Here is a 20,559-nt window from a genome sequence, read left to right as displayed (position 1 = left end):
GGTTTTTCTAATGACTACCTCGCCTGGTTCACCAACTACTTTGCAGAAAGAGTTCAGTGTGTCAAATCGGAGGGCATGTTGTCCGGACCTCTGGCAGTCCCTATGGAGGTACAACAGGGTTCAATTCTCGGGCCGCCTCTTTTCTCTGTATATATCAATGTTGCTGCTCTTGCTCTACGCAGACAACACTATTCTGCATACTTCTGACCCTTCCTTGGACACTGTGCTAACTAACCTCCAAATGAGCTTCAATGCCATTCAACACTCCTTCCGTGGCCTCCAACTTCTCTTAAACACTAGTAAAACCAAATGCATGCTTTTCAACCGTTCGCTGCCCGCACCCGCCCGCCCGAATAGCATCACCACCATGGACGGTTCCGACCTGGAATATGTGGACAACTATAAATACCTAGGTGTCTGGTTAGACTGTAAACTCTCCTTCCAGACTCATCTACAATCCAAAATCAAATCTAGAAATCGGCTTTCTATTTCGCAACAAAGCCTCCTTCACTAACGCCTCCAAACTTACCCTAGTAAAACTAACTATCCTACCGATCCTCGACTTTGGCGATGTCATCTACAAAATAGCTTCCAATACTCTGCTCAGCAAACTGGATGCAGTCTATCACAGTGCCATCCGTTTTGTTACCAAATCACCTTATACCACCCACCACTGCGACATGTATGCTCTAGTCGGCTCGCCCTCGCTACATATTCGGCGCCAGACCCACTGTTCACCCACGACTGCGTGGCCACGCACGCCTCCAACTCAATCATCAGGTTTGCGGACGACACAACAGTGGTAGGCTTGATTACCAACAACGACGAGACGGCCTACAGGGAGGAGGTGAGGGCCCTCGGAGTGTGGTGCCAGGAAAATACCCTCACACTCAACATCAACAAAACTAAGGAGATGATTGTGGACTTCAGGAAACAGCAGAGGGAACATCCCCCTATCCACATCGATGGAACAGTAGTGGAGAGGGTAGTCAGTTAAGTTCCTCGGCGTACACATCACAGACAAACTGAATTGGTCCACCCACACAGACAGCATCGTGAAGAAGGCTGAAGAAATTCAGCTTGTCACCAAAAGCACTCAAACTTCTACAGATGTACAATCGAGAGCATCCTGTCGGGCTGTATCACAGCCTGGTACGGCAACTGCTCCGACCACAACCGTAAGGCTCTCCTGAGGGTAGTGAGGTCTGCACAACGCATCACCGGGGGCAAACTACCTGCCCTCCAGGACACCTACTCCAGGACACCTAGGCCTGTCTGTCTACACCACCCGATGTCACAGGAAGGCCATAAAGATCATCAAGGACAACAACCACCCGAGCCACTGCCTGTTCACCCCGCTATCGTCCAGAAGGTGAGGTCAGTACATGTGCATCAAAGCTGGGACCGAGAGACTGAAAAACAGCTTCTATCTCAAGGCCATCAGACTGTTAAACAGTCACCACTAACATTGAGGGGCAGCTGCCAACACACCGACTCAACTCCAGCCACTTTAATAATGGGAATTGATGTAAAATATATCACTAGCCACTTTAAACAATGCTACTTAATATAATGTTTACATACCCTAGATTATTTATCTCATATGTATATGTATATACTGTACTCTATATCATCTACTGCATCTTTATGTAATACATGTATCACTAGCCACTTTAAACTATGCCACTTTGTTTACATACTCATCTCATATGTATATACTGTACTCGATACCATCTACTGCATCTTGCCTATGCCGCTCTGTACCATCACTCATTCATATATCTTTATGTACATAATCTTTATCCCTTTACACTTGTGTATAAGGTAGTAGTTTTTTAATTGTTAGCTAGATTACTCCTTGGTTATTGCTGCATTGTCGGAACTAGAAGCACAAGCATTTCGCTACACTCGCATTAACATCTGCTAACCATGTGTATGTGACAAATAACATTTGATTTGATTTGATTTGAAAGACAGGGTGGAAATATGAACGTTTTATCATAATACATGTGAAGGGTTTTTATTCTTCTTCCTCTTAAATCTGTCAAACTGAAACTATGGAGATATTGTCAGATCTTCTGCTTTTTCATTCTGAGTAACTCTTCACAGTCAGCATAGATAGAGCATAGACCCTTACATGGCCATTGGTGGCCGGTCACAACACAGGGGGAAGTTTCCCCTAAGTACAGATCTTTGATCAGGTTACTTTCCCTCAATCCCAACCTTAACCATTTGTGGAATAAATATACAACTGAACAAGATCAGCATCTAAGGGCAACTCCCCCCTACACCTCCAGTCAGAGTGAGATCCATAATGTGTTCTCCATTTGAAGGCTAGGGATGCTGTAAACTCAGTCATGATATATGTAGTGTATATGTCAATTAACAGGATCCCAATTTATTTTAGCAGATACAAAATTGTGACCCTGTGAATTCACACATACATCATATATCATGATATAGAGTCACATAATGTATATTATCAAACTAAGGCTGGTGGAAGTCACATGGTGGCCAGTGTTGTGTTGATTTCACAATTTGTCATCCACTGTGGTTGACTGATAAGGAGTTTCACTACCTAAAAAGTCACACAGACGCAGAACAGCACAGGGAGACAACACAGCTAGATGCACATTAGAGTTGAGGTAAGAAGTAGAAGTTACTGTATTTGACCACAAGTGTGTTAAGATGTCAAAGGGAGTCTATGAAATCCCAGATGGATTTAATAACGATGAGCCTGATGCTATGAAGAACACAGACATCGATGGCCAATTATATTCCAATGTAGGAGCCTTCAAGCCTAGTCCAAGAGATGGAATTGTTGCTTCAGGTACGATTCCACGAACACACACACACACACACACAATATATATTAAACAGGTGAGATTACCCAGTATTTCTATACCTTTATTCGTCCCATTCCTAGATGATACAGTAATACACATTACTAAAGATCTTACTTTAATAATGTGTGATTCAGTACATGTTCAGTGGTGGAAGAGACCCTCTGGAGTTGCTGCAGTGTGTCTGGGGCTGCTGTGTGTTCTCCTACTGGCTGGGATCATAGGCCTGTCTGTCTACTGTAAGTTTAGTATGTTTTTACTGAGACTTAAGTAGCATACTTAATCATACTTATCCATAAATGGTTTGGTAGTTACATGTTTGAATAACTCTTCCCTTATACAGATGGAGTCATTGGTCATCACAACTCAACAGAGAGAAACCAGCTACAGACCAGTTACAATGCCATGACTGAAGAGAGAAACCAGCTACAGACAAGTAACAACAACCTGACTAAAGAGAGAGACCATCTACAGACCAGTTACAACACCCTGACTAAAGAGAGAGACCAGCTACAGACCAGTTACAACACCCTGACTAAAGAGAGAGACCAGCTTACCAATTGTAGTGAGTTAACATTCATCCCAAGCACATTATTGTATGTCTGTATTCTGTCATTAAGTGTCCAGCGTGATACATTGAAGGAAATGCATGTTTTCATCTTGTAGAACAAACCTGTCCTGAAGGCTGGCAGAAGTTTGAATCCAGTTGGTACTTCCTGTCTACTGAGACTAAAACCTGGAAGGAGAGCAGACAGGACTGTTTGAAGAGAGGAGCAGACCTGGTGATCATAAACAGTGATATGGAACAGGTGAGAGAGAGAGAGTGAGAGTGAGAGAGAGACAGAGACAGAAAGAGAGAGAGAAGAAATGGCATTGCAGGGGTAGATATGATCAAACATATTAATATATACTTATCTCTCTCAACAACAGGAGTTTCTCTTCAAACTCAAGAAGAGAGTCTGGATTGGTCTGACTGACTCTGTTAGTGAGGGGACTTGGAAATGGGTGGACGGCACCCCACTGACCAACCCAAGTTAATATACTACTGCTATAATAACACTGACCACCCCAAGGTAATATACTACTGTTATAATAACACTGACCAACCCAAGGTGATATACTACTGCTCTAATAACACTGACCACCCCAAGGTAAGAGACTACTGCTCTAATAACACTGACCACCCCAAGGTAAGAGACTACTGCTCTAATAACACTGACCACCCCAAGGTAAGAGACTACTGCTCTATAATAACACTGACCACCCCAAGGTAAGAGACTACTGTTATAATAACACTGACCACCCCAAGGTAAGAGACTACTGCTCTATAATAACACTGACCACCCCAAGGTAATATACTACTGCTCTAACAACACTGACCACAGTGTAAGGAGTAGGACTGATTCTCTGTGTTGTTCATACTCTAGGTTCTTCATACTCAACTGATAGACCAACACTGACCACGAAGTAAGAGATGATAACTACTATGACAATAAGGCTCCAATGTTCAGTTCATTCAACCTCTATCCCTACAGGTTATTGTCATTGATGGTGGTATTCAACAAAGCTGAATTAAGCTGAATAATGTCAGTATATTATTTAGGATTGTGATGTTCTGTGATATCTGACTATTTTTAACCCTGTAGGTACTTGTATTAACCATGATATCTGACTGTTTTTAACCCTGTAGGTACTGGTATTAACCATGATATCTGACTGTTTTTAACCCTGTAGGTACTGGTATTAACCATGATATCTGACTGTTTTTAACCCTGTAGGTACTGGTATTAACCATGAAATCTGACTGTTTTTAACCCTGTAGGTACTGGTATTAACCATGATATCTGACTGTTTTTAACCCTGTAGGTACTAGTATTAACCATGATATCTGATTGTGTTTAACCCTGTAGGTACTGGTATTAACCATGATATCTGACTGTTTTTAACCCTGTTGGTACTGGTATTAAACATGATATCTGATGGTATTTAACCCTTTAGGTACTGGTATTAAACATGGTTTCTGATGGTTTTTAACCCTGTAGGTACTGGAATGACCATCAGCCTGATAGTGGAGATCCTAGTGGGGAGGAGGACTGTGTTGAGATACATAAAGATTGGATCTTTCCACTTAAGGCATGGAATGACATGCCATGTGACTGGAAACTCAACTGGATTTGTGAGAAAGTGGTTTAACATCATCCTGACAACATACTGTAGCCTGCAGTGCACACAACTTCCTCCTTCATTCTCTCTCTCTCTCACACACACACAGATAGAGCCTCTGTCTTGATCTCGCTCACACACTCTGCCTCAATCCCAAACACACCCTTACACAGATTTTCACACACACGCAAGCACACATGCATACACGTACACACACACACATGCAAATGCACCTATTATTGTATTTGTTTGTAGTATCTTATTAATAAAAGTCCTACTTATTTCCTGATTGTACCTTCCTGTGTACTATTCATTTTGTTTCACACGTCATCAGATATAATTTGAAATTAGTACAGTTGACTTTGTGCAAAAACATAAATTCCAATTCAAATAATTCTAAAGAATATATTCTAATTGAGGCCTGGTGATGACACTCTCAACAGTACCAAACCACCATTACATACACTGTATAGGAAGGAGTTGACTGTATCACCAATCAATGAGTGTAGTAGAGATATGAAAGGATCTCAAATTATGTTACTAAGTCATCTTTGACCGTCAGTCTTTGTTGTCAAGTCACATACAATATCAAATGCTCATATTTGACTGATGTTCCCTTATAAGGGTCCCAAAAGAGTGAAGTGGATGTTTTCAGTTGTTCAAACAGATGTCACTCAACATCTCATCCTCACTGGTTAAGCCTTCCCACCCTCAATATCCACTTGGAACAGTTTGTAGTGTCAAATCTATTGTCTGGACATTATAATGACCCATGTTTGTAGTCCTGGACCTCCTGAACATGTTGATGTATATTTGGTAGTAAACAGAGGGTCCAAATCAGCAGAAAGGGAGGGGGAGTTCTGGAAACTCCCTGAATTATCTTGGGGCTGTTACATATGATATTTAATATATGTTACCAGCTAGTCTTTGTTCTCCACTTCCCCTCTGTGATCTATATCTTCCTGGTATGATAGTGTCCTGTCCATCATCACAAATAGCAAGTCCCATTCCCTGGGCAGGAGGACTGTGTAGAGATGTACTCTTGACAAGCTGACCATGTAGAGAAATGGAATGATGTATATTGTGCTGCAGAAAATAGTTTTACAATAACCACTGTAACAATCTCTCACATGCACAAATGCACACAAGTATGTAACTTGTTGTATTTTTGTATTGGCATACCCGTGTCATGTTGATGATAATACTCTAGAGTTAACATCTACATCTGGTGTGTTTACGGACATATTCAATCAATCCGTATCCCAGTCTGCTGTCCCCACATGCCTCAAGTGGGCCACCATTGTTAATGTTCCCAAGAAAGCTAAGGTAACTGTGCTAAACGACTACCGCCCCGTAGCACTCACTTCCGTCATCATGAAGTGCTTTGAGAGACTAGTCAAGGACCATATCACCTCCACCCTACCTGACACCCTAGACCCACTCCAATTTGCTTACCGCCCCAATAGGTCCACAGACGACGCAATCGCAACCACACTGCCCTAACCCATCTGGACAAGAGGAATACCCATGTGAGAATGCTCTTCATCGATTACAGCTCAGCATTTAACACCATAGTACCCTCCAAACTTGTCATCAAGCTCAAGACCCTGGGTCTCGACCCTGCCCTGTGCAACTGGGTACGGGACTTCCTGACGGGCAGCCCCCAGGTGGTGAGGGTAGGTAACAACATCTCCACCCTGCAGATCCGCAACACTGGGACCCCACAAGGGTGCGTTCTAAGCCCTCTCCTGTACTCCCTGTTCACCCACGACTGTTTAGCCATGCACGCCTCCAACTCAATCATCAAGTTTGCGGACGACACTACAGTGGTAGGCTTGATTACCAATATCGACGAGAGGGCCTACAGGAAGGAGGTGAGGGCCCTCGGAGTGTGGATTCAGGAAAATAACCTCACACTCAATGTCAACAAAACAAAGGAGATGATCGTGGACTTCAGGAAAACGCAGAGGGAGCATCCCCCTATCCACATCGAAGGGACAGTAGTGGAGAGGGTAGTAAGTTAAGTTCCTCGACATACACATCACGGACTAACTGAATTGGTCCACCCACACATAAAGCATTGTGAAGAAGAAGCAGCAGCGCCTCTTCAACCTCAGGAAGCTGAAGAAATTTGGCTCGTCACCAAAAGCACTCACAAACGTCGACAGATGCACAATCGAGAGCATCCTGTCGGGCTGTATCACCACCTGGTACGGCAACTGCTCCGCCCACAACCCTAAGGCTCTCCAGAGGGTAGTGAGGTCTGCACAACGCATCACCAGGGGCAAACTACCTGCCCTCCAGGACACCTACACCACCCGATGTCAGAGGAAGGCCATAAAGATCATCAAGGACAACAACCACCCGAGCCACGGCCTGTTCACCTCACTATCATTCAGAAGACGAGGTCAGTACAGGTGCATCAAAGCAGGGACCGAGAGACCGAAAAACAGCTTTTATCTCAAGGCCATTAGACCTAACATTGAGTGGCTGCTGCCAACATACTGACTAAACTCCAGCCACTTTAATAATGGAAATTGATGTAAAAAATGTATCACTAGCCACTTTAAATAATGCCACTTAATATAATGTTTACATACCCTACAATACTCACGTCATATGTATATACTGTACTCGATACCATCTACTGCATCTTGCCAATGCCGTTCTGTACCATCACTCATTCATATATCTTTATGTACATATTCTATATCCCTTTACACTTGTGTGTATAAGGTAGTTGTTGTGGAATTGTTAGGTTAGATTACTCGTTGGTTATTACTGCATTGTCGGAACTAGAAGCACAAGCATTTCGCTACACTCACATTAACATCTGCTAACCATGTGTATGTCACAAATACAATTTGATTTGATACATCAGTCACACAGACAGAGACACACTGATGACTCAGAGACAGAGATATCACTAGAATCAGAGACTTAACGTATAGAGGTCTTGCAGTTGATGTACGACACCTCCTGGTGGCCATGTTGGAAGACCACCACATTAATTCTAGAAGCAGAGACTTAATGTATAGTAGACCTACATAGAATGAAAGACCCAGGCCTTGCTCAATATGCCAAAGGTGTCACAAGGTGCCCTTTTGTGTGTATATCACAGCCATTCTCTCTCACTCTCTCTCCCATCACAGGTTTTATGATGGTCATAAATACCTTGTAGAAACTTTGGGTTTGGCAAGTGTGAGGGGAAAGAAACCTATGTGAGACAAGGATCTTCCCCTGCCAAAACGCCTACATCCACAAAATTGAAGAATTAAACAATAATTATATTTTTGAGAATGTAGAAACGGTCGGTGGGAAATCAAATTTCAATCAAATGTATTTATGAAGCCCTTTTTCATCAGCCGATGTCAAAGTGTTATATAGAAACCCAGCCTAAAACTCCAATAGCAAGCAATGCTGTCAAATTTGTTAATCGTTTGTGATGTAACTCCCAAATCCAGTCAGCTGATGTTCTGAAAGAGCTGCAAAATCTGGACCCCTACAAATCAGCTGGGATAGACAATCTGGACCCTCTCTTTCTAAAACTATCCGCCGCCATTGTTGCAACCCCTATTACCAGCCTGTTCAACCTCTCTTTCGTATCGTCCAAGATCCCTAAAGATTGGAAAGCTGCCGTGGTCATCACCCTCTTCAAAGGGGGTGACACCATAGAAGCAAACTGTTACAGACCTATATCGATCCTGCCCATCTAAAGTCTTCGAAAGCCAAGTTAATAAACAGATCAATGACCATTTCGAATCTCACCGTACCTTCTCCGCTGTGCAATCCTGTTTCCGAGCCGGTCACGGGTGCACCTCAGCTACGCTCAATGGGGCAGCCTAGTGGTTAGAGCGTTGAGCTAATAACCGAAAGGTTGCAAGTTCAAATCCCTGAGCTGACAAGATAAAGATCTGTCGCTCAGCCCCTGAACAAGGTAGTTAACCCACTGTTCCTAGGCCGTCATTGAAAATAAGAATTTGTTCTTAATAACTGACTTGCATAGTTCAATAAAGATACAAATAAAAAATGTACTAAATGATATCATAACTGCCATCGATAAAAGACAATACTGTGCAGCTGTCTTCATCGACCTGGCCAAGGCTTTCGACTCTGTCAATCCCTGTATTCTTATCTGCAGACTCAATAGCCTTGGTTTTTCTAATGACTACCTCGCCTGGTTCACCAACTACTTTGCAGAAAGAGTTCAGTGTGTCAAATCGGAGGGCATGTTGTCCGGACCTCTGGCAGTCCCTATGGAGGTACAACAGGGTTCAATTCTCGGGCCGCCTCTTTTCTCTGTATATATCAATGTTGCTGCTCTTGCTCTACGCAGACAACACTATTCTGCATACTTCTGACCCTTCCTTGGACACTGTGCTAACTAACCTCCAAATGAGCTTCAATGCCATTCAACACTCCTTCCGTGGCCTCCAACTTCTCTTAAACACTAGTAAAACCAAATGCATGCTTTTCAACCGTTCGCTGCCCGCACCCGCCCGCCCGAATAGCATCACCACCATGGACGGTTCCGACCTGGAATATGTGGACAACTATAAATACCTAGGTGTCTGGTTAGACTGTAAACTCTCCTTCCAGACTCATCTACAATCCAAAATCAAATCTAGAAATCGGCTTTCTATTTCGCAACAAAGCCTCCTTCACTAACGCCTCCAAACTTACCCTAGTAAAACTAACTATCCTACCGATCCTCGACTTTGGCGATGTCATCTACAAAATAGCTTCCAATACTCTGCTCAGCAAACTGGATGCAGTCTATCACAGTGCCATCCGTTTTGTTACCAAATCACCTTATACCACCCACCACTGCGACATGTATGCTCTAGTCGGCTCGCCCTCGCTACATATTCGTCGCCAGACCCACTGTTCACCCACGACTGCGTGGCCACGCACGCCTCCAACTCAATCATCAGGTTTGCGGACGACACAACAGTGGTAGGCTTGATTACCAACAACGACGAGACGGCCTACAGGGAGGAGGTGAGGGCCCTCGGAGTGTGGTGCCAGGAAAATACCCTCACACTCAACATCAACAAAACTAAGGAGATGATTGTGGACTTCAGGAAACAGCAGAGGGAACATCCCCCTATCCACATCGATGGAACAGTAGTGGAGAGGGTAGTCAGTTAAGTTCCTCGGCGTACACATCACAGACAAACTGAATTGGTCCACCCACACAGACAGCATCGTGAAGAAGGCTGAAGAAATTCAGCTTGTCACCAAAAGCACTCAAACTTCTACAGATGTACAATCGAGAGCATCCTGTCGGGCTGTATCACAGCCTGGTACGGCAACTGCTCCGACCACAACCGTAAGGCTCTCCTGAGGGTAGTGAGGTCTGCACAACGCATCACCGGGGGCAAACTACCTGCCCTCCAGGACACCTACTCCAGGACACCTAGGCCTGTCTGTCTACACCACCCGATGTCACAGGAAGGCCATAAAGATCATCAAGGACAACAACCACCCGAGCCACTGCCTGTTCACCCCGCTATCGTCCAGAAGGTGAGGTCAGTACATGTGCATCAAAGCTGGGACCGAGAGACTGAAAAACAGCTTCTATCTCAAGGCCATCAGACTGTTAAACAGTCACCACTAACATTGAGGGGCAGCTGCCAACACACCGACTCAACTCCAGCCACTTTAATAATGGGAATTGATGTAAAATATATCACTAGCCACTTTAAACAATGCTACTTAATATAATGTTTACATACCCTAGATTATTTATCTCATATGTATATGTATATACTGTACTCTATATCATCTACTGCATCTTTATGTAATACATGTATCACTAGCCACTTTAAACTATGCCACTTTGTTTACATACTCATCTCATATGTATATACTGTACTCGATACCATCTACTGCATCTTGCCTATGCCGCTCTGTACCATCACTCATTCATATATCTTTATGTACATAATCTTTATCCCTTTACACTTGTGTATAAGGTAGTAGTTTTTTAATTGTTAGCTAGATTACTCCTTGGTTATTGCTGCATTGTCGGAACTAGAAGCACAAGCATTTCGCTACACTCGCATTAACATCTGCTAACCATGTGTATGTGACAAATAACATTTGATTTGATTTGATTTGAAAGACAGGGTGGAAATATGAACGTTTTATCATAATACATGTGAAGGGTTTTTATTCTTCTTCCTCTTAAATCTGTCAAACTGAAACTATGGAGATATTGTCAGATCTTCTGCTTTTTCATTCTGAGTAACTCTTCACAGTCAGCATAGATAGAGCATAGACCCTTACATGGCCATTGGTGGCCGGTCACAACACAGGGGGAAGTTTCCCCTAAGTACAGATCTTTGATCAGGTTACTTTCCCTCAATCCCAACCTTAACCATTTGTGGAATAAATATACAACTGAACAAGATCAGCATCTAAGGGCAACTCCCCCCTACACCTCCAGTCAGAGTGAGATCCATAATGTGTTCTCCATTTGAAGGCTATGGATGCTGTAAACTCAGTCATGATATATGTAGTGTATATGTCAATTAACAGGATCCCAATTTATTTTAGCAGATACAAAATTGTGACCCTGTGAATTCACACATACATCATATATCATGATATAGAGTCACATAATGTATATTATCAAACTAAGGCTGGTGGAAGTCACATGGTGGCCAGTGTTGTGTTGATTTCACAATTTGTCATCCACTGTGGTTGACTGATAAGGAGTTTCACTACCTAAAAAGTCACACAGACGCAGAACAGCACAGGGAGACAACACAGCTAGATGCACATTAGAGTTGAGGTAAGAAGTAGAAGTTACTGTATTTGACCACAAGTGTGTTAAGATGTCAAAGGGAGTCTATGAAATCCCAGATGGATTTAATAACGATGAGCCTGATGCTATGAAGAACACAGACATCGATGGCCAATTATATTCCAATGTAGGAGCCTTCAAGCCTAGTCCAAGAGATGGAATTGTTGCTTCAGGTACGATTCCACGAACACACACACACACACACACAATATATATTAAACAGGTGAGATTACCCAGTATTTCTATACCTTTATTCGTCCCATTCCTAGATGATACAGTAATACACATTACTAAAGATCTTACTTTAATAATGTGTGATTCAGTACATGTTCAGTGGTGGAAGAGACCCTCTGGAGTTGCTGCAGTGTGTCTGGGGCTGCTATGTGTTCTCCTACTGGCTGGGATCATAGGCCTGTCTGTCTACTGTAAGTTTAGTATGTTTTTACTGAGACTTAAGTAGCATACTTAATCATACTTATCCATAAATGGTTTGGTAGTTACATGTTTGAATAACTCTTCCCTTATACAGATGGAGTCATTGGTCATCACAACTCAACAGAGAGAAACCAGCTACAGACCAGTTACAATGCCATGACTGAAGAGAGAAACCAGCTACAGACAAGTAACAACAACCTGACTAAAGAGAGAGACCATCTACAGACCAGTTACAACACCCTGACTAAAGAGAGAGACCAGCTACAGACCAGTTACAACACCCTGACTAAAGAGAGAGACCAGCTTACCAATTGTAGTGAGTTAACATTCATCCCAAGCACATTATTGTATGTCTGTATTCTGTCATTAAGTGTCCAGCGTGATACATTGAAGGAAATGCATGTTTTCATCTTGTAGAACAAACCTGTCCTGAAGGCTGGCAGAAGTTTGAATCCAGTTGGTACTTCCTGTCTACTGAGACTAAAACCTGGAAGGAGAGCAGACAGGACTGTTTGAAGAGAGGAGCAGACCTGGTGATCATAAACAGTGATATGGAACAGGTGAGAGAGAGAGAGTGAGAGTGAGAGAGAGACAGAGACAGAAAGAGAGAGAGAAGAAATGGCATTGCAGGGGTAGATATGATCAAACATATTAATATATACTTATCTCTCTCAACAACAGGAGTTTCTCTTCAAACTCAAGAAGAGAGTCTGGATTGGTCTGACTGACTCTGTTAGTGAGGGGACTTGGAAATGGGTGGACGGCACCCCACTGACCAACCCAAGGTAATACACTACTGCTCTAATAACACTGACTAACCCAAGGTAATATACTACTGTTATAATAACACTGACCAACCCAAGTTAATATACTACTGTTATAATAACACTGACCACCCCAAGGTAATATACTACTGCTATAATAACACTGACCAACCCAAGGTAATATACTACTGTTATAATAACACTGACCAACCCAAGTTAATATACTACTGTTATAATAACACTGACCACCCCAAGGTAATATACTACTGTTATAATAACACTGACCAACCCAAGGTGATATACTACTGCTCTAATAACACTGACCACCCCAAGGTAAGAGACTACTGCTCTAATAACACTGACCACCCCAAGGTAAGAGACTACTGCTCTAATAACACTGACCACCCCAAGGTAAGAGACTACTGCTCTATAATAACACTGACCACCCCAAGGTAAGAGACTACTGCTCTAATAACACTGACCACCCCAAGGTAAGAGACTACTGCTCTATAATAACACTGACCACCCCAAGGTAAGAGACTACTGCTCTTACAACACTGACCACAGTGTAAGGAGTAGGACTGATTCTCTGTGTTGTTCATACTCTAGGTTCTTCATACTCAACTGATAGACCAACACTGACCACGAAGTAAGAGATGATAACTACTATGACAATAAGGCTCCAATGTTCAGTTCATTCAACCTCTATCCCTACAGGTTATTGTCATTGATGGTGGTATTCAACAAAGCTGAATTAAGCTGAATAATGTCAGTATATTATTTAGGATTGTGATGTTCTGTGATATCTGACTATTTTTAACCCTGTAGGTACTTGTATTAACCATGATATCTGACTGTTTTTAACCCTGTAGGTACTGGTATTAACCATGATATCTGACTGTTTTTAACCCTGTAGGTACTGGTATTAACCATGATATCTGACTGTTTTTAACCCTGTAGGTACTGGTATTAACCATGAAATCTGACTGTTTTTAACCCTGTAGGTACTGGTATTAACCATGATATCTGACTGTTTTTAACCCTGTAGGTACTAGTATTAACCATGATATCTGATTGTGTTTAACCCTGTAGGTACTGGTATTAACCATGATATCTGACTGTTTTTAACCCTGTTGGTACTGGTATTAAACATGATATCTGATGGTATTTAACCCTTTAGGTACTGGTATTAAACATGGTTTCTGATGGTTTTTAACCCTGTAGGTACTGGAATGACCATCAGCCTGATAGTGGAGATCCTAGTGGGGAGGAGGACTGTGTTGAGATACATAAAGATTGGATCTTTCCACTTAAGGCATGGAATGACATGCCATGTGACTGGAAACTCAACTGGATTTGTGAGAAAGTGGTTTAACATCATCCTGACAACATACTGTAGCCTGCAGTGCACACAACTTCCTCCTTCATTCTCTCTCTCTCTCACACACACACAGATAGAGCCTCTGTCTTGATCTCGCTCACACACTCTGCCTCAATCCCAAACACACCCTTACACAGATTTTCACACACACGCAAGCACACATGCATACACGTACACACACACACATGCAAATGCACCTATTATTGTATTTGTTTGTAGTATCTTATTAATAAAAGTCCTACTTATTTCCTGATTGTACCTTCCTGTGTACTATTCATTTTGTTTCACACGTCATCAGATATAATTTGAAATTAGTACAGTTGACTTTGTGCAAAAACATAAATTCCAATTCAAATAATTCTAAAGAATATATTCTAATTGTGGCCTGGTGATAACACTCTCAACAGTACCAAACCACCATTACATACACAGTATAGGAAGGAGGTGACTGTATCACCAATCAATGAGTGTAGTAGAGATATCAAAGGATCTCAAATTATGTTACTAAGTCATCTTTGACCGTCAGTCTTTGTTGTCAAGTCACATACAATATCAAATGCTCATATTTGACTGATGTTCCCTTATAAGGGTCCCAAAAGAGTGAAGTGGATGTTTTCAGTTGTTCAAACAGATGTCACTCAACATCTCATCCTCACTGGTTAAGCCTTCCCACCCTCAATATCCACTTGGAACAGTTTGTAGTGTCAAATCTATTGTCTGGACATTATAATGACCCATGTTTGTAGTCCTGGACCTCCTGAACATGTTGATGTATATTTGGTAGTAAACAGAGGGTCCAAATCAGCAGAAAGGAAGGGGGAGTTCTGGAAACTCCCTGAATTATCTTGGGGCTGTTACATATGATATTTAATATATGTTACCAGCTAGTCTTTGTTCTCCACTTCCCCTCTGTGATCTATATCTTCCTGGTATGATAGTGTCCTGTCCATCATCACAAATAGCAAGTCCCATTCCCTGGGCAGGAGGACTGTGTTGAGATATACTCTTGACAAGCTGACCATGTAGAGACATGGAATGATGTATATTGTGCTGCAGAAAATAGTTTTACAATAACCACTGTAACAATCTCTCACATGCACAAATGCACACAAGTATGTAACTTGATGTATTTTTGTATTGGCATACCCGTGTCATGTTGATGATAATACTCTAGAGTTAACATCTACATCTGGTGTGTTTACGGACATATTCAATCAATCCGTATCCCAGTCTGCTGTCCCCACATGCCTCAAGTGGGCCACCATTGTTAATGTTCCCAAGAAAGCTAAGGTAACTGTGCTAAACGACTAACGCCCCGTAGCACTCACTTCCGTCATCATGAAGTGCTTTGAGAGACTAGTCAAGGACCATATCACCTCCACCCTACCTGACACCCTAGACCCACTCCAATTTGCTTACCGCCCCAATAGGTCCACAGGCGACGCAATCGCAACCACACTGCCCTAACCCATCTGGACAAGAGGAATACCTATGTGAGAATGCTCTTCATCGATTACAGCTCAGCATTTAACACCATAGTACCCTCCAAACTTGTCATCAAGCTCGAGACCCTGGGTCTCGACCCTGCCCTGTGCAACTGGGTACGGGACTTCCTGACGGGCAGCCCCCAGGTGGTGAGGGTAGGTAACAACATCTCCACCCTGCAGATCCGCAACACTGGGACCCCACAAGGGTGCGTTCTAAGCCCTCTCCTGTACTCCCTGTTCACCCACAACTGTTTAGCCATGCACGCCTCCAACTCAATCATCAAGTTTGCGGACGACACTACAGTGGTAGGCTTGATTACCAATATCGACGAGAGGGCCTACAGGAAGGAGGTGAGGGCCCTCGGAGTGTGGATTCAGGAAAATAACCTCACACTCAATGTCAACAAAACAAAGGAGATGATCGTGGACTTCAGGAAAACGCAGAGGGAGCATCCCCCTATCCACATCGAAGGGACAGTAGTGGAGAGGGTAGTAAGTTAAGTTCCTCGACATACACATCACGGACTAACTGAATTGGTCCACCCACACATAAAGCGTTGTGAAGAAGAAGCAGCAGCGCCTCTTCAACCTCAGGAAGCTGAAGAAATTTGGCTCGTCACCAAAAGCACTCACAAACGTCGACAGATGCACAATCGAGAGCATCCTGTCGGGCTGTATCACCACCTGGTACGGCAACTGCTCCGCCCACAACCCTAAGGCTCTCCAGAGGGTAGTGAGGTCTGCACAACGCATCACCAGGGGCAAACTACCTGCCCTCCAGGACACCTACACCACCCGATGTCAGAGGAAGGCCATAAAGATCATCAAGGATAACAACCACCCGAGCCACGGCCTGTTCACCTCACTATCATTCAGAAGACGAGGTCAGTACAGGTGCATCAAAGCAGGGACCGAGAGACCGAAAAACAGCTTTTATCTCAAGGCCATTAGACCTAACATTGAGTGGCTGCTGCCAACATACTGACTAAACTCCAGCCACTTTAATAATGGAAATTGATGTAAAAAATGTATCACTAGCCACTTTAAATAATGCCACTTAATATAATGTTTACATACCCTACAATACTCACGTCATATGTATATACTGTACTCGATACCATCTACTGCATCTTGCCAATGCCGTTCTGTACCATCACTCATTCATATATCTTTATGTACATATTCTATATCCCTTTACACTTGTGTGTATAAGGTAGTTGTTGTGGAATTGTTAGGTTAGATTACTCGTTGGTTATTACTGCATTGTCGGAACTAGAAGCACAAGCATTTCGCTACACTCGCATTAACATCTGCTAACCATGTGTATGTCACAAATACAATTTGATTTGATACATCAGTCACACAGACAGAGACACACTGATGACTCAGAGACAGAGATATCACTAGAATCAGAGACTTAACGTATAGAGGTCTTGCAGTTGATGTACGACACCTCCTGGTGGCCATGTTGGAAGACCACCACATTAATTCTAGAAGCAGAGACTTAATGTATAGTAGACCTACATAGAAAGAAAGACCCAGGCCTTGCTCAATATGCCAAAGGTGTCACAAGGTGCCCTTTTGTGTGTATATCACAGCCATTCTCTCTCACTCTCTCTCCCATCACAGGTTTTATGATGGTCATAAATACCTTGTAGAAACTTTGGGTTTGGCAAGTGTGAGGGGAAAGAAACCTATGTGAGACAAGGATCTTCCCCTGCCAAAACGCCTACATCCACAAAATTGAAGAATTAAACAATAATTATATTTTTGAGAATGTAGAAACGGTCGGTGGGAAATCAAATTTCAATCAAATGTATTTATAAAGCCCTTTTTCATCAGCCGATGTCAAAGTGTTATATAGAAACCCAGCCTAAAACTCCAATAGCAAGCAATGCAGATGTAGAAGCACGCAATCCTGTCAAATTTGTTAATCGTTTGTGATGTAACTCCCAAATCCAGTCAGCTGATGTTCTGAAAGAGCTGCAAAATCTGGACCCCTACAAATCAGCTGGGCTAGACAATCTGGACCCTCTCTTTCTAAAACTATCTGCCGTCATTGTTGCAACCCCTATTACCAGCCTGTTCAACCTCTCTTTCGTATCGTCCAAGATCCCTAAAGATTGGAAAGCTGCCGTGGTCATCACCCTCTTCAAAGGGGGTGACACCATAGAAGCAAACTGTTACAGACCTATATCGATCCTGCCCATCTAAAGTCTTCGAAAGCCAAGTTAATAAACAGATCAATGACCATTTCGAATCTCACCGTACCTTCTCCGCTGTGCAATCCTGTTTCCGAGCCGGTCACGGGTGCACCTCAGCTACGCTCAATGGGGCAGCCTAGTGGTTAGAGCGTTGAGCTAATAACCGAAAGGTTGCAAGTTCAAATCCCTGAGCTGACAAGATAAAGATCTGTCGCTCAGCCCCTGAACAAGGTAGTTAACCCACTGTTCCTAGGCTGTCATTGAAAATAAGAATTTGTTCTTAATAACTGACTTGCATAGTTCAATAAAGATACAAATAAAAAATGTACTAAACGATATCATAACTGCCATCGATAAAAGACAATACTGTGCAGCTGTCTTCATCGACCTGGCCAAGGCTTTCGACTCTGTCAATCCCTGTATTCTTATCTGCAGACTCAATAGCCTTGGTTTTTCTAATGACTGCCTCGCCTGATTCACCAACTACTTTGCAGAAAGAGTTCAGTGTGTCAAATCGGAGGGCATGTTGTCCGGACCTCTGGCAGTCCCTATGGAGGTACAACAGGGTTCAATTCTCGGGCCGCCTCTTTTCTCTGTATATATCAATGTTGCTGCTCTTGCTCAACGCAGACAACACTATTCTGCATACTTCTGACCCTTCCTTGGACACTGTGCTAACTAACCTCCAAATGAGCTTCAATGCCATACAACACTCCTTCCGTGGCCTCCAACTTCTCTTAAACACTAGTAAAACCAAATGCATGCTTTTCAACCGTTCGCTGCCCGCACCCGCCCGCCCGAATAGCATCACCACCATGGACGGTTCCGACCTGGAATATGTGGACAACTATAAATACCTAGGTGTCTGGTTAGACTGTAAACTCTCCTTCCAGACTCATCTACAATCCAAAATCAAATCTAGAAATCGGCTTTCTATTTCGCAACAAAGCCTCCTTTACTAACGCCGCCAAACTTACCCTAGTAAAACTAACTATCCTACCGATCCTCGACTTTGGCGATGTCATCTACAAAATAGCTTCCAATACTCTGCTCAGCAAACTGGATGCAGTCTATCACAGTGCCATCCATTTTGTTACCAAATCACCTTATACCACCCACCACTGCGACATGTATGCTCTAGTCGGCTCGCCCTCGCTACATATTCGTCGCCAGACCCACTGTTCACCCACGACTGCGTGGCCACGCACGCCTCCAACTCAATCATCAGGTTTGCGTACGACACAACAGTGGTAGGCTTGATTACCAACAACGACGAGACGGCCTACAGGGAGGAGGTGAGGGCCCTCGGAGTGTGGTGTCAGGAAAATAACCTCACACTCAACATCAACAAAACTAAGGAGATGATTGTGGACTTCAGGAAACAGCAGAGGGAACATCCCCCTATCCACATCGATGGAACAGTAGTGGAGAGGGTAGTCAGTTAAGTTCCTCGGCGTACACATCACAGACAAACTGAATTGGTCCACCCACACAGACAGCATCGTGAAGAAGGCTGAAGAAATTCAGCTTGTCACCAAAAGCACTCACAAACTTCTACAGATGCACAATCGAGAGCATCCTGTCGGGCTGTATCACCGCCTGGTACGGCAACTGCTCCGACCACAACCGTAAGGCTCTCCTGAGGGTAGTGAGGTCTGCACAACGCATCACCGGGGGCAAACTACCTGCCCTCCAGGACACCTAGGCCTGTCTGTCTACACCACCCGATGTCACAGGAAGGCCATAAAGATCATCAAGGACAACAACCACCCGAGCCACTGCCTGTTCACCCCGCTATCGTCCAGAAGGTGAGGTCAGTACATGTGCATCAAAGCTGGGACCGAGAGACTGAAAAACAGCTTCTATCTCAAGGCCATCAGACTGTTAAACAGCCACCACTAACATTGAGGGGCAGCTGCCAACACACCGACTCAACTCCAGCCACTTTAATAATGGGAATTGATGTAAAATATATCACTAGCCACTTTAAACAATGCTACTTAATATAATGTTTACATACCCTAGATTATTTATCTCATATGTATATGTATATACTGTACTCTATATCATCTACTGCATCTTTATGTAATACATGTATCACTAGCCACTTTAAACTATGCCACTTTGTTTACATACTCATCTCATATGTATATACTGTACTCGATACCATCTACTGCATCTTGCCTATGCCGCTCTGTACCATCACTCATTCATATATCTTTATGTACATAATCTTTATCCCTTTACACTTGTGTATAAGGTAGTAGTTTTTTAATTGTTAGCTAGATTACTCCTTGGTTATTGCTGCATTGTCGGAACTAGAAGCACAAGCATTTCGCTACACTCGCATTAACATCTGCTAACCATGTGTATGTGACAAATAACATTTGATTTGATTTGATTTGAAAGACAGGGTGGAAATATGAACGTTTTATCATAATACAAGTGAAGGGTTTTTATTCTTCTTCCTC

The 20,559-nt window shown here is 43.1% G+C and overlaps 2 protein-coding genes across 2 annotated transcripts; both read left to right on the top strand.

Annotated features, from left to right (window-relative positions):
• The first annotated feature begins 2,324 nt into the window (after positions 1-2,324).
• Positions 2,325-3,881, top strand: LOC149980289 (uncharacterized). Its single transcript, XM_090188565.1, has 4 exons — positions 2,325-3,082; positions 3,187-3,408; positions 3,510-3,652; positions 3,774-3,881. Exons 1-4 carry the CDS (start codon positions 2,689-2,691, stop codon positions 3,879-3,881), a joined length of 867 nt encoding a protein of 288 aa, XP_090044691.1. The 5' UTR covers positions 2,325-2,688.
• A 7,632-nt stretch (positions 3,882-11,513) lies between these two features.
• LOC110534518 (uncharacterized) lies at positions 11,514-14,650 on the top strand. Its single transcript, XM_090187910.1, has 6 exons — positions 11,514-11,990; positions 12,141-12,242; positions 12,347-12,568; positions 12,670-12,812; positions 12,934-13,037; positions 14,241-14,650. The coding sequence occupies exons 1-6, from the start codon at positions 11,849-11,851 to the stop codon at positions 14,389-14,391; spliced, it is 864 nt and encodes a 287-aa protein (XP_090044036.1). The 5' UTR covers positions 11,514-11,848; the 3' UTR covers positions 14,392-14,650.
• Positions 14,651-20,559: the final 5,909 nt, after the last annotated feature.

The sequence above is a fragment of the Oncorhynchus mykiss genome, chromosome 10 (genome assembly GCF_057628025.1).
Source record: "Oncorhynchus mykiss isolate SJ-2025 chromosome 10, ASM5762802v1, whole genome shotgun sequence".
Lineage (NCBI taxonomy): Eukaryota > Metazoa > Chordata > Actinopteri > Salmoniformes > Salmonidae > Oncorhynchus > Oncorhynchus mykiss.
The sequence above is the reverse complement of the archived record's forward strand: the minus strand, read 5'-3'. Positions and strand labels throughout refer to the sequence as shown.

Coding starts and splice junctions, on each gene's coding strand:
- LOC149980289 (XM_090188565.1), top strand. CDS start 2,689: ATGTCAAAGGGAGTCTATGAAATCCCAGATGGATTTAATAACGATGAG. Junction 3,083..3,186: donor CATAGGCCTGTCTGTCTACT/GTAAGTTTAGTA, acceptor TCCCTTATACAG/ATGGAGTCATTGGTCATCAC. Junction 3,653..3,773: donor TAAACAGTGATATGGAACAG/GTGAGAGAGAGA, acceptor TCTCAACAACAG/GAGTTTCTCTTCAAACTCAA.
- LOC110534518 (XM_090187910.1), top strand. CDS start 11,849: ATGTCAAAGGGAGTCTATGAAATCCCAGATGGATTTAATAACGATGAG. Junction 11,991..12,140: donor AGATGGAATTGTTGCTTCAG/GTACGATTCCAC, acceptor TGTGTGATTCAG/TACATGTTCAGTGGTGGAAG. Junction 13,038..14,240: donor ACCCCACTGACCAACCCAAG/GTAATACACTAC, acceptor TTAACCCTGTAG/GTACTGGAATGACCATCAGC.